General features: G+C 37.0%; 2 protein-coding genes across 6 annotated transcripts in view; both read left to right on the top strand.

Moving 5' to 3' along the window:
* Positions 1-2497, top strand: part of LOC107587004 (vesicle transport protein USE1-like) — a 7456-nt gene extending 4959 nt beyond the window's left edge. For 2 of the 5 annotated variants that reach the window (XM_016274599.1, XM_016274594.1), the window contains exons 3-8: positions 810-888; positions 985-1167; positions 1508-1526; positions 1972-2002; positions 2086-2257; positions 2341-2497. In XM_016274599.1, the coding sequence (XP_016130085.1) occupies positions 810-888; positions 985-1167; positions 1508-1526; positions 1972-2002; positions 2086-2257; positions 2341-2427 (571 nt within the window). In that variant the 3' untranslated portion in view covers positions 2428-2497. The remainder of the gene's footprint in view (positions 1-809; positions 889-984; positions 1168-1507; positions 1527-1971; positions 2003-2085; positions 2258-2340) is intronic. The other 3 variants (XM_016274595.1, XM_016274596.1, XM_016274598.1) reach the window with 3 other exon arrangements.
* A 7113-nt stretch (positions 2498-9610) lies between these two features.
* LOC107586934 (insulin receptor-like) overlaps positions 9611-13094 on the top strand; it is an 88215-nt gene continuing 84731 nt past the window's right edge. Inside the window, exon 1 of the mRNA XM_016274498.1 lies at positions 9611-10171. Coding sequence (XP_016129984.1) covers positions 10093-10171 — 79 coding nt within the window. The 5' untranslated portion in view covers positions 9611-10092. The remainder of the gene's footprint in view (positions 10172-13094) is intronic.

Here is a 13094-nt window from a genome sequence, read left to right as displayed (position 1 = left end):
GAGCTGCTGTGCTGTAGCTTCAAATTTTCGGCATGTCTAGAACAATTCTTACAAGTACAACACGACGTAGCTGGGCGCCGCAGAAAGACGCCGAACGGTGCAGCCGGTGTGCCTACACTCATAGAAAATAATGTATTTGAATTTTAAAGACGTGGCGTGACGCTGCGCTTCTCGTCCGGTGTGCGACCGCCTGAAACGCTGTTTTTTTCACCTCCGTGCCCAAACGTCTTTCTTTGGGCTTCCGAAAGAGGATGATGTCAGGAAACAGTTGTTGCAATTTATTTTTTAACTCTGTCCCTGAGCATTATAACCCCAATTTGCTATTGTGTGCTGCGCATTTTACTGAGGACAGCTTCCACAACATGAGGGAGTACAGTGCCGGATTCGCCATTTGTTGAAAGACGGAGCAAGGATCGTTGCAGTACTGAAACACCATCTAAGCTGTTCGCCAATCACAACGCACTGGGACAGCTAACCAATCACAACACATTTTGTTTTTCGGAAGACAGACCTTCATCAAAGCCGGAACTAATCGAGCCGTTTGTGCCAGGCTGGGGAGAAAGGTATTTTAATAATGTAAATTAAGTGAAAAATAATGCGTTTTTCGAACCACCAAGCATGAGAGCATGTTCTAGTACACCCCCAAAACTAAATCAAGACTTCGTAAAAGAGCATAATAGGACCCCTTTAAAGTCAAAGTGATGTTAAGATGAAAACATGGCTAGTACTGTTTCTCCTACAGCTGTGATATAAACAGATATTGATGTAGATGATGAGTCATGGTTTAGATCTGATTTATTATATCTCAGCAAACCAACACCGGAAATACTGACGGACTACAACCGCAAGGTGGACTTCCTCAAGGGTCTCTTAGAGGCAGACAAACTGGTCAGTAATTATGCTATCTGGTCACCACTTGCTCAGTGACAGTAAAATGAGTCATCATTCTATGATTGTAACTAGAAACGCTTTGTTTGTGTCTAGCCGTCTCCAGCAGAGAAGTCTTTGGCCAATCAGTTTCTGGCTCCTGGACGGACGCCTACGATATCCAGCGAGAGAACGCCGGCCAGTAAGACGGTGCACATTCAGAGTAAAGCGCGATGTGCTGGAGAAATGAGGAAGGAGCTGATGAGTACCGTGCGACACTTTCCTCTTTCAGCTACTAATGTGCTTGCTTTTTTATGTTTTTGTGTTTTTCTTAGAATTGTATACCTTCGTAAATCAGAACATCCGTAAATATATATATATATATATATATATATATATATATACATATACTCAAGAAATATATATAAAAAATATATAAAATAAAAAATAATAATATTATAATTATTATATTATAAAACAATATTTCTGCAAAAGCATAAAATAATAATTATATATATATATATATATATATATATATATATATATATATATATATATACATATACTGGTTAAGAAAATTAACTTTTTCCATTTTTTACGTTGTAATATATACTTACTCTTTTATCTGTTCTTTTCTTAGCAGGCTGTGTCAAGTTCTGGTAAGCTGTATATTCTCTTTTCATTTAAATGCTACATTTTAAGAAATTCAGTTATAGATATTAAGCATGCCTTTTCTTTAGTGCTGTCAAACGATTAATCGCGATTAATCGCATCCAAATTAAACGTTTTTGTTTACATAATATGTGTGTGTACTGTGTATATTTATCATTTATATATAAATACACACACATGCATGTATATATTTCAGAAAAATATGTTGTGTTTGTATATTAAATATATAATATAAATGAGAAGAATATAAATATATACATGTAAATATTTTCAAAATATATACTGTATGTATGTATGTGTATTTATATATACAAAATAAATATACACAATACATACACGCATATATTATGTAAACAAAACCTTTTATTTTGGATGCGATTAATCGCGATTAATCATTTGACAGCACGACTCTTCTTTGTTCTTCATGGTTAGGTTCATTGGATACGGATCTCAGACACAGAAAGTAGGTGGCGCTCTCTCATTGATTTTCTGTGTGAACGTGTCACTGGAATCTACAGTATTCAGTTATTTCTGCTGGTTTTTCAGGAGTATTCCTGTAGACGAGCGGCAGTCGGCGGCAGAGCTGGACGCTATTCTACAGCATCATCACAACCTGCAGGAGAAACTAGCTGATGACATGCTGAATCTCGCTCGCAACCTGAAGAACAACACGCTCGCGGCCCAGAAGTTCATTGGATACGGATCTCAGACACAGAAAGTAGGTGGCGCTCTCTCATTGATTTTCTGTGTGAACGTGTCACTGGAATCTACAGTATTCAGTTATTTCTGCTGGTTTTTCAGGAGTATTCCTGTAGACGAGCGGCAGTCGGCGGCAGAGCTGGACGCTATTCTACAGCATCATCACAACCTGCAGGAGAAACTAGCTGATGACATGCTGAATCTCGCTCGCAACCTGAAGAACAACACGCTCGCGGCCCAGAACATCATCAAGCAGGACAACCAGGTCTGATGTTTTTCTGTCTACACGGCTGCAGTTAATCTGGTGTTTGTATAATAGTGCATATTTAGGACCATAATGCCCATCCTCTGAGTGCAAAAAAAGTGTCTACATCTTTTAATCAACAACCTATTTTATCATTCTCATTCTTGAATGACATTCAATTCTTGTTACTGTAATATATTTTATCTAGCAAAAAAATGGTCACCAATTATCTACTTAAAATGAATTATTGGCAGTGCAAAAGAATATAACTGTAACATTGTTGGTAGTAATAATTTTAAATTAAAAAACACATTACATATATGTTCTTATAGTAAGTATATAACTTAAACACTGATTTGTAGTCGTGTCCTCTTTTGGAAGACCAAACAAAGTAGTTTCGCTTTCACAATGAAAAACACAGCGGCCTAGCGTGAGCGGAAAAAAGTGCAAATCTTCCCACATAGTGATGTAGGTATGTGGGGGCGTGTTAGAACGAGCCGTTTTAGGTAGGTGTGGCTGACTCTTAACTTTTATAAAGAATATCTCTTTGGATTTGAGACTTTAGTCTTTGCAACTGTACAGATCTTCTTTATGCACCAAGAGCTTGTAACACTCCAAAGAGAAAGGAAAAATTTAAGTAGCATCATATGACCCCTTTAAACTTTGCTAAATAGCATTGTCAATAGGGCCCCACTGTAGTAAACAGGGTTCCTATACGGGGTCTGGAAAAGTATGGGGGGGGGGGGGGGGAAAGCAGAGTATGGAAAAATGTTTGTGTTTCCAGACTTTTGCCCTTATTTCGTTTTTTATAATAGAAAATTAAGAATTTAATGAAAAAAAATGATCGTACAAGAAGTGAGGTTTCATGGCAGCTGTTTAGTGATTCTTTAGTGATCGTCAAATATGACTGAATTAATTCAAGGTGCACTTTTTCATTATGCAAAATCCAGGTTATAAGCATTTTGGGTTTTTTCTCACTGTATTCTTAGCACCGTATTACATAACCTCAAGGACCTTTGCAAAAATAAAAAATATACTGACTTTTATGTGCGCAAAAGAAACCATTGCAATTAGCATAATTACCTATTGTGCCATCAGCCCATTTTGTGGTGTGGTTTCTTGGCCGCCACAGACTATGCGTTAAAGAGACTTGAAATATGGCATACGGCAATGAAAGCCAAACCTTAAACAGTTTTTTACAGTACCAGTCTTTTTTATAGACCCTTGAACTTGGCAAATTTTATGCCATCAGCCCATTTCGGGTAATGGTTTCTCGCCGCCACAGAAGGTGTGTTAAATTGGACTTTAGGCTTTGATATTAGAGGTACTACCATAAGAAAAGCTAAATTTTGAGCGGGTTGATCTCTGTTAATTCATGTGCATCCATGCTATTGTTTTATTCATAGTAAGATGGCAGTGATGCACAAAAGAAATAGGTTATATAAAACTAGAAATTGTAATGCGTAAGCATGCAAAACATTCCCACGCACATGTGAATAGTTTCTCGAGGGCACAAAAACGTTTTGTGTGCATGTTAAATTCTGTGCTTTTTATTTTTTTATTTTAGGGACTCTATGCTGTCACTTTGAGAAAATCAATGAAAAAACCCTGAGAAAATCTAAATATTTACAGATGACTGTACTATACACCAAATATGAACCATTTATGTTAAATATGGTCTGAAAATCGGTTAGAAAATTTGAGTCTGGAAGAGTATGGAATTTTGAAATGGAAAATATGTACGAACCCTGAGTAAATGAACTGTCTCTTGTAATGTTCAAGAACCTAACCTGAGATGTATTCACTTGGTGGGAATGACCCAACTGCACTTCATGAGGCAACATTACGTCTTTCACAAAATATTTTATGTTCGGAAAAAATGCTGATGTACGTGGAAATTTATGTACTTTGGAATAATGTTCTTTATGACCCCTGTCGCTGTTAGCTTAGCAGTCCCCTAATGCATCATAAATCATGGTTACTCTGACACCGGACTCCTGTGGACCCAAAGGCCTAATTTTCCAAACCAGGTCGACCCACCTTTGAAGTAAAGCGAGCAGATAAAGCAGCTGTGAGTTTTAATTTCGCGGTTCCTGACAGGGAAAGCTGTGATCTGGCTGGAAGGTGGCAGGTTAGCTGAAGCGACACCTCCGCCCGGCCGCGGGCCTCAGCTCGACCCCTGGGGAACCCAGCAGGTGCTGCAAAGTTCCTGGAAACCGCTCAAGTTCACCGAGATTAAGACACAATAAAACCGCCTTCTCAGGAGATCTTTAACGGTAAACTGGAAAAGCTTTTACTTGATTAACACAAGCAAAAAACCAGTGTCATTTCTGGTCACGACTGAGAACCTACCAAAACTGATGTTTGAATTCAGAAAGCAGCTTGTTGTATCTTCTCAAGGTCGATTCTAACGTCAAAGGTTTTGTTCCACGTGAAGAAATGAAGGTCAAATGTGTCCAACGAATGGAAGCAGACAAGTTTGTGCGCATATTTCACAACTCTACATGATTTTTGGCTCACTTACAAGTCATGTACTAAGTCAAGACATTTTATGTCGGGTTTATGTAAAGTTTTGAAGTCGGTGAATAAGTAAAGACAGTACTGTAGTGTACGGGGGGCGGAAGGCTTGTTTTAAACAAAGTTGTTGCAACATGCCCCAGCAGGAAGAGCAGTGTGGGAAACGCTCTTCTGCTTTGATCCTCGGCTGCTCCTCGCAGAAGGAGCTGGTATAATTACGCCGTTGGTCCTCCAGGATGGGTGGTATGGGGGATCTGCCCTCCTGTAAACACTAATGGTGAGCAGCACGCAGGAAGTTGTTCAGGAAGCTGTTTGGTTACCTGGTTTCTCAATCTTCCCTCCCTGGTGTTGTGGTAAATAACCTCGTCTTGTTTTGAGACTGAGGTGGCCAAGTGTAGTCATCTCATCAAGGTATATCTTGAGACCATTTTGTTTATGGTAATGTTTAGGTGAAATGATAGATAGATAAATAGATAGATAGACACCAGATATAGAAAACTGAAATGAGTTGCTAAAACCCACTGGCATGTGCTGCCAACATGTTTATATTTATATACACAGCTCCCCATGAATCAAGCCGCAAAAAAAAAACAGCAGCTGTGTTTCTATATTGGCAACAGCTGTTTGCTAATCTTTTAAAATCATCATGACTTCTAAATGTGTTCAAACATTTTTGCTATTCCCACGTAGACCGCAAACTGATCAGAGGTGGTTTTATAGGAATAGTTCACCCAAAAAAAATGAAAATTTGCTGACATTCACTCACCCTTAGGCCTTAAGATGTAGATGAGTTTGTTTCTTCATTAGAACAGATTTGGATAAATTTTGCATTACATCAATTGCTCACCAATGGATCCTCTGCAGTGAATGGGTGCCGTCAGAATGAGAGTCAAAACAGCTGCTAAAAACATCACAATAATCCACAAGTAATCCACACCACTCCAGTCCATCAGTTAATGTCTTGTGAAGCGAAAAGCTGAATTTTTGTAAGAAACAAATCCATCAAGATGCTTTTAACTTCAAACGTTGCTTCCAGCTAAAATGCCAGTCCTCTATCCATAATAGCCATCTCGTCTGAATCAGTAGAGAAATATGCGCAAGTTTACAAGTGAAAACAGTTCTAAACACAAATGTCATCGGATTTTGATGTAAGATGACAACAGGAGATGGAATTTTTCACTGGAGGAAGCAGTATTATGGTTTATGGACTTGTATTTTAGCCAGAGACAAGTTAAAAACATATTTATGGATTGTTTTTTACAAAAATGCAGCTTTTAATTTCCAGCTAAAATGCCAGTCCTCTATCCATAATAGCCATCTCGTCTGAATCAGTAGAGAAATATGCGCAAGTTTACAAGTGAAAACAGTCCAAAACAGTTCTAAACACAAATGTCATCGGATTTTGATGTAAGACGACAACAGGAGATGGAATTTGGAATACTTGTGGATTATTGTGATGTTTTTATCAGCTGTTTGGACTCTCATTCTGACGGCACCCATTCACTGCAGAGGATCCATTGGTGAGCAAGTGATGTAACGATAATGCACGATAATTAATGTAATGCTACATTTCTCCAAATCAGTTCTGATGAAGAAACAAACTCATCTACATCTTAGATGGCCTGAGGACGAGTTCATTTTTAGCAAATTCTCATTTTTGGGTGAAATATTCCTTTAAGGCGGTTCAACTAACCAAAGAATCTAAATAAAAAAAACTCTCTTGATACCAAACAACTAATATTGCTCTTTTATATGCACGATAATTATATTAGTATTCAAATATACTTTACTAGGAGTGTCTAATCAAACATTACTGTATCAAGTGGACATCAGATCCATTCATTCTTCTAATACAATGTCAATATCCCACCGGCAAAAATCTCTCATTATTGACAAAGGTGTGTTAGTGATGAAATGGCAAATCAATATTTGCTCCATCAATGTTTATTAATAGTCATTTGACATTTGCTTGTGTGTTTCCTTTGGTTAAATTATGGTTTAAATGTCCCTGCAGGTGTGGTCGTGTAAATCAGTAGTAGTTTTCCTTGTCATCTGTACTTATCTATCCCATACACACTAATTTATTTAAATGTATTTACATTTTGCACTGGAAATGACATGTGCGTTCAGCGTCTGACAGGTGTGTATGTGGCTGGGTTGATAAAGGGGGGGCGGCAGTAATCAGATCACAGAAATCATTTGCCAGTATATGAGCTCTTGTATAACAGATTAATCACAGCTTTAAAGCAAGCGAGATGTTCCGTTCCTGTGTGCTTTCACAGATTAAATTGTCCAATTACATTACAGTTGTGTTTAAAAAAGACGCCTTCGTGCAATGCTGACTTCAGTAGGGATCAATGGTAAATCATTGACTTCAATGCACACTTGTTATTAATAATCATCGTATGTAAAAACAATTCACATTTCAGTGAAATCACCATCATAAACCTTGCATTTCAAGCATCTCATCAAGCTATATATTAAGAAATGTAATATAACAAAACACAATATAATAAATATACTTTTTAAAACAATAAATCTTTCAATGTTATTGTCCATGTTATTGGTCTGCAAACAATAAATGCATATTTAAATTGTAATTACATATAATTAAAAGAGCTAAATATTTACAATTACTATGTATAATTTTTACATATAAAATATAGCATGGATTCAAATGTCAAATTCTCAGTTTTAATGTTAAGCCTTAAAGGGTTAGTTCACCCAAAAATGAAAATTAGGCTGTGTTTTACTCACCCCCGATGCATCCTAGGTGTATATGACTTTCTTCTTCCAGACGAATCCAGTCGGAGTTATATTAAAAATGGTCTTTGATCTTTCAAGCTCTATCATTGCAGTCAGCGGGTGTTGCATTGCTTCAGTCCAAAAGAAGTTAAATAAATTCGTCTGGAAGAAGAAAGTCATATACACCTAGGATGCCTCGGGGGTGAGTAAAACACAGCCTAATTTTCATTTTTGGGTGAACTAACCCTTTAAATACAATGGTAAGGTAGGCTATAATATAATATATAATATAATGTAATGTAATATTGATTTCTATTGACTTTTCATTTGTCTCTATATTTTATTACTATATTGTTATTTATAATTTGTTGACTATTCTCATTATTATTAGTGTTTTTATTACCTTAAATTATATGTATGTTTGCACCAAGGCGAATTCCTTGTGCAACACACTCAGCAAAAAAGCTCTTTCTGATTATGAATATAATATAATATAATAATTATTTTTAAACCCAAACATCTTTCAAACGTTTTCCATATTATTTGTCGACTAATATGAAATACATAATGTAAATTAAATGCATGTAATTACAAATACTGAATTACTCTTTAATAATTTTTTTACATGTAAAATATTGCATGGATTCAGATTCTAAGCATCAAAATGAATAGTCTTAATGTAAAGTCTTAAATGCAATGGAATGACGGTGATATAGTAAATATACTTTTTAAACCAAAATATCATTAAAAAGTTGTCCATGTCATTTGTCAACTAATATTAAATACCATATATTTTAATTCATAATTAAATTAATATAATGAAATAATGCAATATAATACAGTGTACTATATGTTTAAACAACAACAAAACATCTTTAAAATGTTGTCCATACTTTTGATTAACTCGCAATAAATACATATTTACATTTAGTCATTTAGCAGACGCTTTTATCCAAAGCGGCTTACAAATTAGGACAATATAAACAATCAAAAATATATATTTTTTAATAATTAAATTCACATAATAAAAATGGCTAACAGTTGAAAATTGTACATGTAAATTATTGCATGGATTCGGATTCCAACCACCAAAACCCTCCGTCGTGACTCCTGCGTTCTCTTTATGTGGGCGTCACAGTCTCCAGGCCGGACTCCGCTCCAGCAGCCGCGCTCCGCTCCGTGTTTTGCGCTGCGCCGCCGCTCTGCCCCAGCTGACTGGCAGTGCTTGTTTACTGGTGGAGGTACACGGGGAGAGACGAGAGGGGGGAAACCATACCGCCGACAACACCAGAGAAGTTTTTCCCACTTTCAGCCCATTCCCACGCCAATGAGTTAATCGAAACCGCACACCGGGGTCTTGTGGACGGCACTGAGTGGCTTTCTGGGCAGGCCGGACACGCGTTGGACGCTGCTCTTTTGATTAACGTGGAGGATTCAAACGCGACGCGGCCGTGACGCGCGTACGCTCACACACTTCTGGAGCATTGTGCTGGAAGCGAAGGCTTCAGGGGAATATCCAGATTTGTATTGGGCTCTGAACGCGTTGAATGTACACAGACGTGTGTGTATGTTTAATATCAGGGGACGGTGGCTTTTTTAGTCAGTAGAGGAGAAAAAAAGCATAATGTGTGTTGTGTGTGTATGGAGATGAGGAGATGCCTTTTTTGTTGTTGTTGTTGTTGTTGTTGATAGAAACCAGTGCATGAAACGACCTGTGGAATAACGCCTATTTTTTTGCTTCTTTCCTCAGAGACGTTCAAATTCAGGATTCGTTTGACAATTGGGAAGCTTTTCTGTGAACATTTGGAATATTTTTATTTATTTATTTTGAAAGCAATCTTTGTTTTTAAACAGCATTTAAAGGTACCTTGTTATTGCTGTTATCATTATTATTAATATTACATACATTTTCAAGCTAAAGCGGGTATGAAAAAGTTGCAATGCACTGTACTTAAGGGTACCTCATTCCTAGAAGTGTGGGATTGATTCCATGGAAGAAATGCATGGACGTTTTTCATGCGTGATCTACTGAAAGCAAAGATGAATCCGAGAAATCGTTCAAAATGATTTTCAGCCATTTCTTTTTCACTAGGGTGCAAGATCATGTTATTTAATGCTCACGCTGTTGCCTACAACTACTTAAATTGAACATTATCTTCAACTGAAGCACGCTGGACCCCTGGGTCCCCTTCTTGGGGGGTCTCATTTAAGTTGTCCCTGACTTTTTTTGGCCTGGATATAAGCTAATTAAGGTGATATTTTTCTTTCATTGCTCCACACCAGTTTTTTTGGACACACCAGAGGTGGATTTAATTTTCCAAGAAAACTCAAACGTGTCGCGAGGCATAATGCGGCTGGACACATCTGTGGTTGTTTTGGTCACTTTCGCCTACATCGTGTGCCTCTGCGGATCGCTACATGGAGAAAGTAAGTCGTGACGCACTCTCTAACGTTTTAATTCACAAAATATTGACGTGTTGTTGTTGTGCTATGTGTGCGTACTATTATAGTTACTTACAACTGAAGGGACTTGTGGAATTCACTCCTTGTAGACTTCGGGCCGCTCCGACATGTGTTGGCGAGGGATGTCGCGCTTATTGGATTGTTTTAAAAGGACTTGCGTGTTGAAATGTGATCATTCGGAAACATTTTGATGTGTCAAATATGCCATAAAGGTGCCATTTAGGTCATTTGTGGAATGAAAGCTTATTGTTTTGTAGTTAAACGTATGTTTTTATATGTCCCCCCCCCCGCTTCCTCTCAAAATGGGCCGTTCCTCAGGCCTGGCGTTCTAGGCCAGATCAGCGCGCACGCACGCCTGGATTCCATAAGTGAGGGATTAGCCTACGTTGGGTCTCTTTCTATATCCAGGTCGACTTCGGTGTGATATCAATTATGGAATTCCCAAATGAGAAGGAAAAAAAATGTTGCGTGTGCAATTAGATATTTGAAGCTCGGTGTTTGTGGAAACATTTTATAATAACGTATAATTATCCCTTACGAAAATGTACCATGGTTTTTTACTACAAATTCAACCAATATATATATAATTAAGTGTTTCCAGGTTTGTGCAAAATTGCATTTTTATTAAACAAAGTTTTATTCATTCATTAAATGCATTAATTACACGTTAAATAAAGAAGCTGTAGCACACACATGGATCCTTTGTTACTGTGAAATGTATATCTACTGTATCTAAACCCCTTCAGCTTTTCCATTTCTGAACATCATTTTAAATTTAGGATAGGCACTTTTATGGGCACACTTAGAATAGTGGGCTGTTAATGTTTTTTAGAGCTGCTGTCTCAAGATAGTGCTGAACTGATGCCTGCAATAGTAACACGGTGTTATAAATAATGGTCTGGAGATAATTAGATCTTCCTTATTATAGGTAACCGTTGCGTCCCAGCGAGCCATTTGAAACGTAGATTGGGAAAACATGAGGTGTTTGCAGGTGGTGTGATTTCTCTAACTTGATAAATGTTCATGCAATCTGTTTGTTTTCATGTAAAGAGACTTGGCAAAACGAGCAGTTTTTGAAATTTTTTTTGCTCTATATGAAACCGTTTTCCCAAGATTGGTTCCAAATATGAGTTGTCGCTGTTGCTCTTTTGGAAAACATCTACGGTTGTACTCTGAAATATTAGGACGTCAAAATTCGCTGGAATAGTTTTAACATTACCGTTGGCCTTCCTGCCTCCATGGACCTGTTTGGGATCTTCTGACACTCTGTAGTTTGCCTTGGTATGTCTCCCAGAATTCCAAGCGTGTGGAATGTCTTTGAAGTGGCCCACCCTGTAGGTGCTCTTGCCGTTGAGGGTTTCGGGACTCATTTCGGCGTCTGCTGCCTGCTGACCTCTTGTCTTCCAGGTCATGTATCTGAACATTTGCCATGTAGCATGTGAGCTCTATGTTCAGCTCTCCGAATCTCCAGGGTGGACTTTTCCCAGGAAACCGGAGCATTTTCACAGGCTTCTGTTCATTAGTGTGTGTCCATTTTTTTTGGAGGTTCCTATTTCAAAAATGATTTGTCATACATTCACATACAAGAAAAAAATCTTGAAATACATGCATAAAAGGTGTCCATTTTTTAAAAATTAGTTTAGAAAATGTGTGTATTTATTAAAAATGTGATTTCGAATGTGACTCATCCAATCAGAATTTAGACTTTGAACTATTTTTTAATTTGTTGCCAGTGGAAATGTAAATTCAGATGCAGAAAGTTATGTTTTGTTGACCGAATATGAAAATAAACATTGTTTAATATAATATAAAGTGATGATTTATGCACAGTAAGACCAGAGATGTTTAAGAAACTAAAGAAGTTCCTACTACAAAACTTATTTTTCGTATGTTTGTTCACATATAAGAACTTTGAAACTTTAAATACATTATTATACATTAATTATTAAAATGCTTGAATGTATTAAAATACTTCAAAAGCATTTTAAATGTATAATGGAAATTTCATGAATCCTTTAATATCAAAAAGAATACACAGATGTTGCTTTTTTCATTTAAAAAAAGTGCTTAACCCATTTGTCTAATGAAAGATAAACAGCAATTGCATTGTTTTGCAAAACATTTTTGCGAAAGAACCCGTAATCGCTATTTCTTTCGTAAAAAAAATGTTTTGCATGTTTTGGAAAGCACAATTGCGGTTTATTTTACTTAAACACAAAAACTCTTAATTGCAAAAAAAAAATAAAAAATAAGCGAAAAATAACACCTAAGGCCAGTTAACACTAAGGATGATAACTTGAACGATGTAGTTTTAAAAATCGTTCTCTGAATTTAAAAAAACAATAGCATTGTCCACATCACAACTATAACTATAATGGCACAGATGGATGATGTCCTTGGAATCACTTTCACACCGTTTTTGTCCAGCTGAGGAATGATTAAAAACTTGCTTTAATTAACTTGCAAAACTTTTTGTGAGAAAAAAAGTCAGTACAATGTAACAATCGTTGGTTCTTTTGTAAACTTCGTACGTTTTAGAAGTTGCTGTTTATTTTTGGGGAAAAAAACCCTATCTCCGTTTTTACAAAAAGATAAGCTAACACTTTTTTTAATGGACAACAAGCAGCAATCTATTTGATACTGATTATATATCTTCATATTGAGTTTTAATTTGGATGGGAAATCAAGGAAAATGAAGGTTATATGATGAAGGTCTTATTACGAACACATCAGTTTGAACTCTACATCCTCGCTTTACCGTGTCAAGATGTTCTAGGGCGTGGACCGAGCAACCTCCCTTATTCCACCTCTCAGGGGCCATTCTTTCCACATCGATGTATTAGACTGACTCGTTCTGTCTTAACATATGCTGCGTTCAAGTCCTCCT

This window comes from Sinocyclocheilus grahami, unplaced genomic scaffold (genome assembly GCF_001515645.1).
Source record: "Sinocyclocheilus grahami isolate Dianchi unplaced genomic scaffold, SAMN03320097.WGS_v1.1 scaffold87.1, whole genome shotgun sequence".
Lineage (NCBI taxonomy): Eukaryota > Metazoa > Chordata > Actinopteri > Cypriniformes > Cyprinidae > Sinocyclocheilus > Sinocyclocheilus grahami.
Note: the sequence above shows the minus strand (reverse complement) of the source record. Positions and strands in the feature narration are given on the sequence as shown.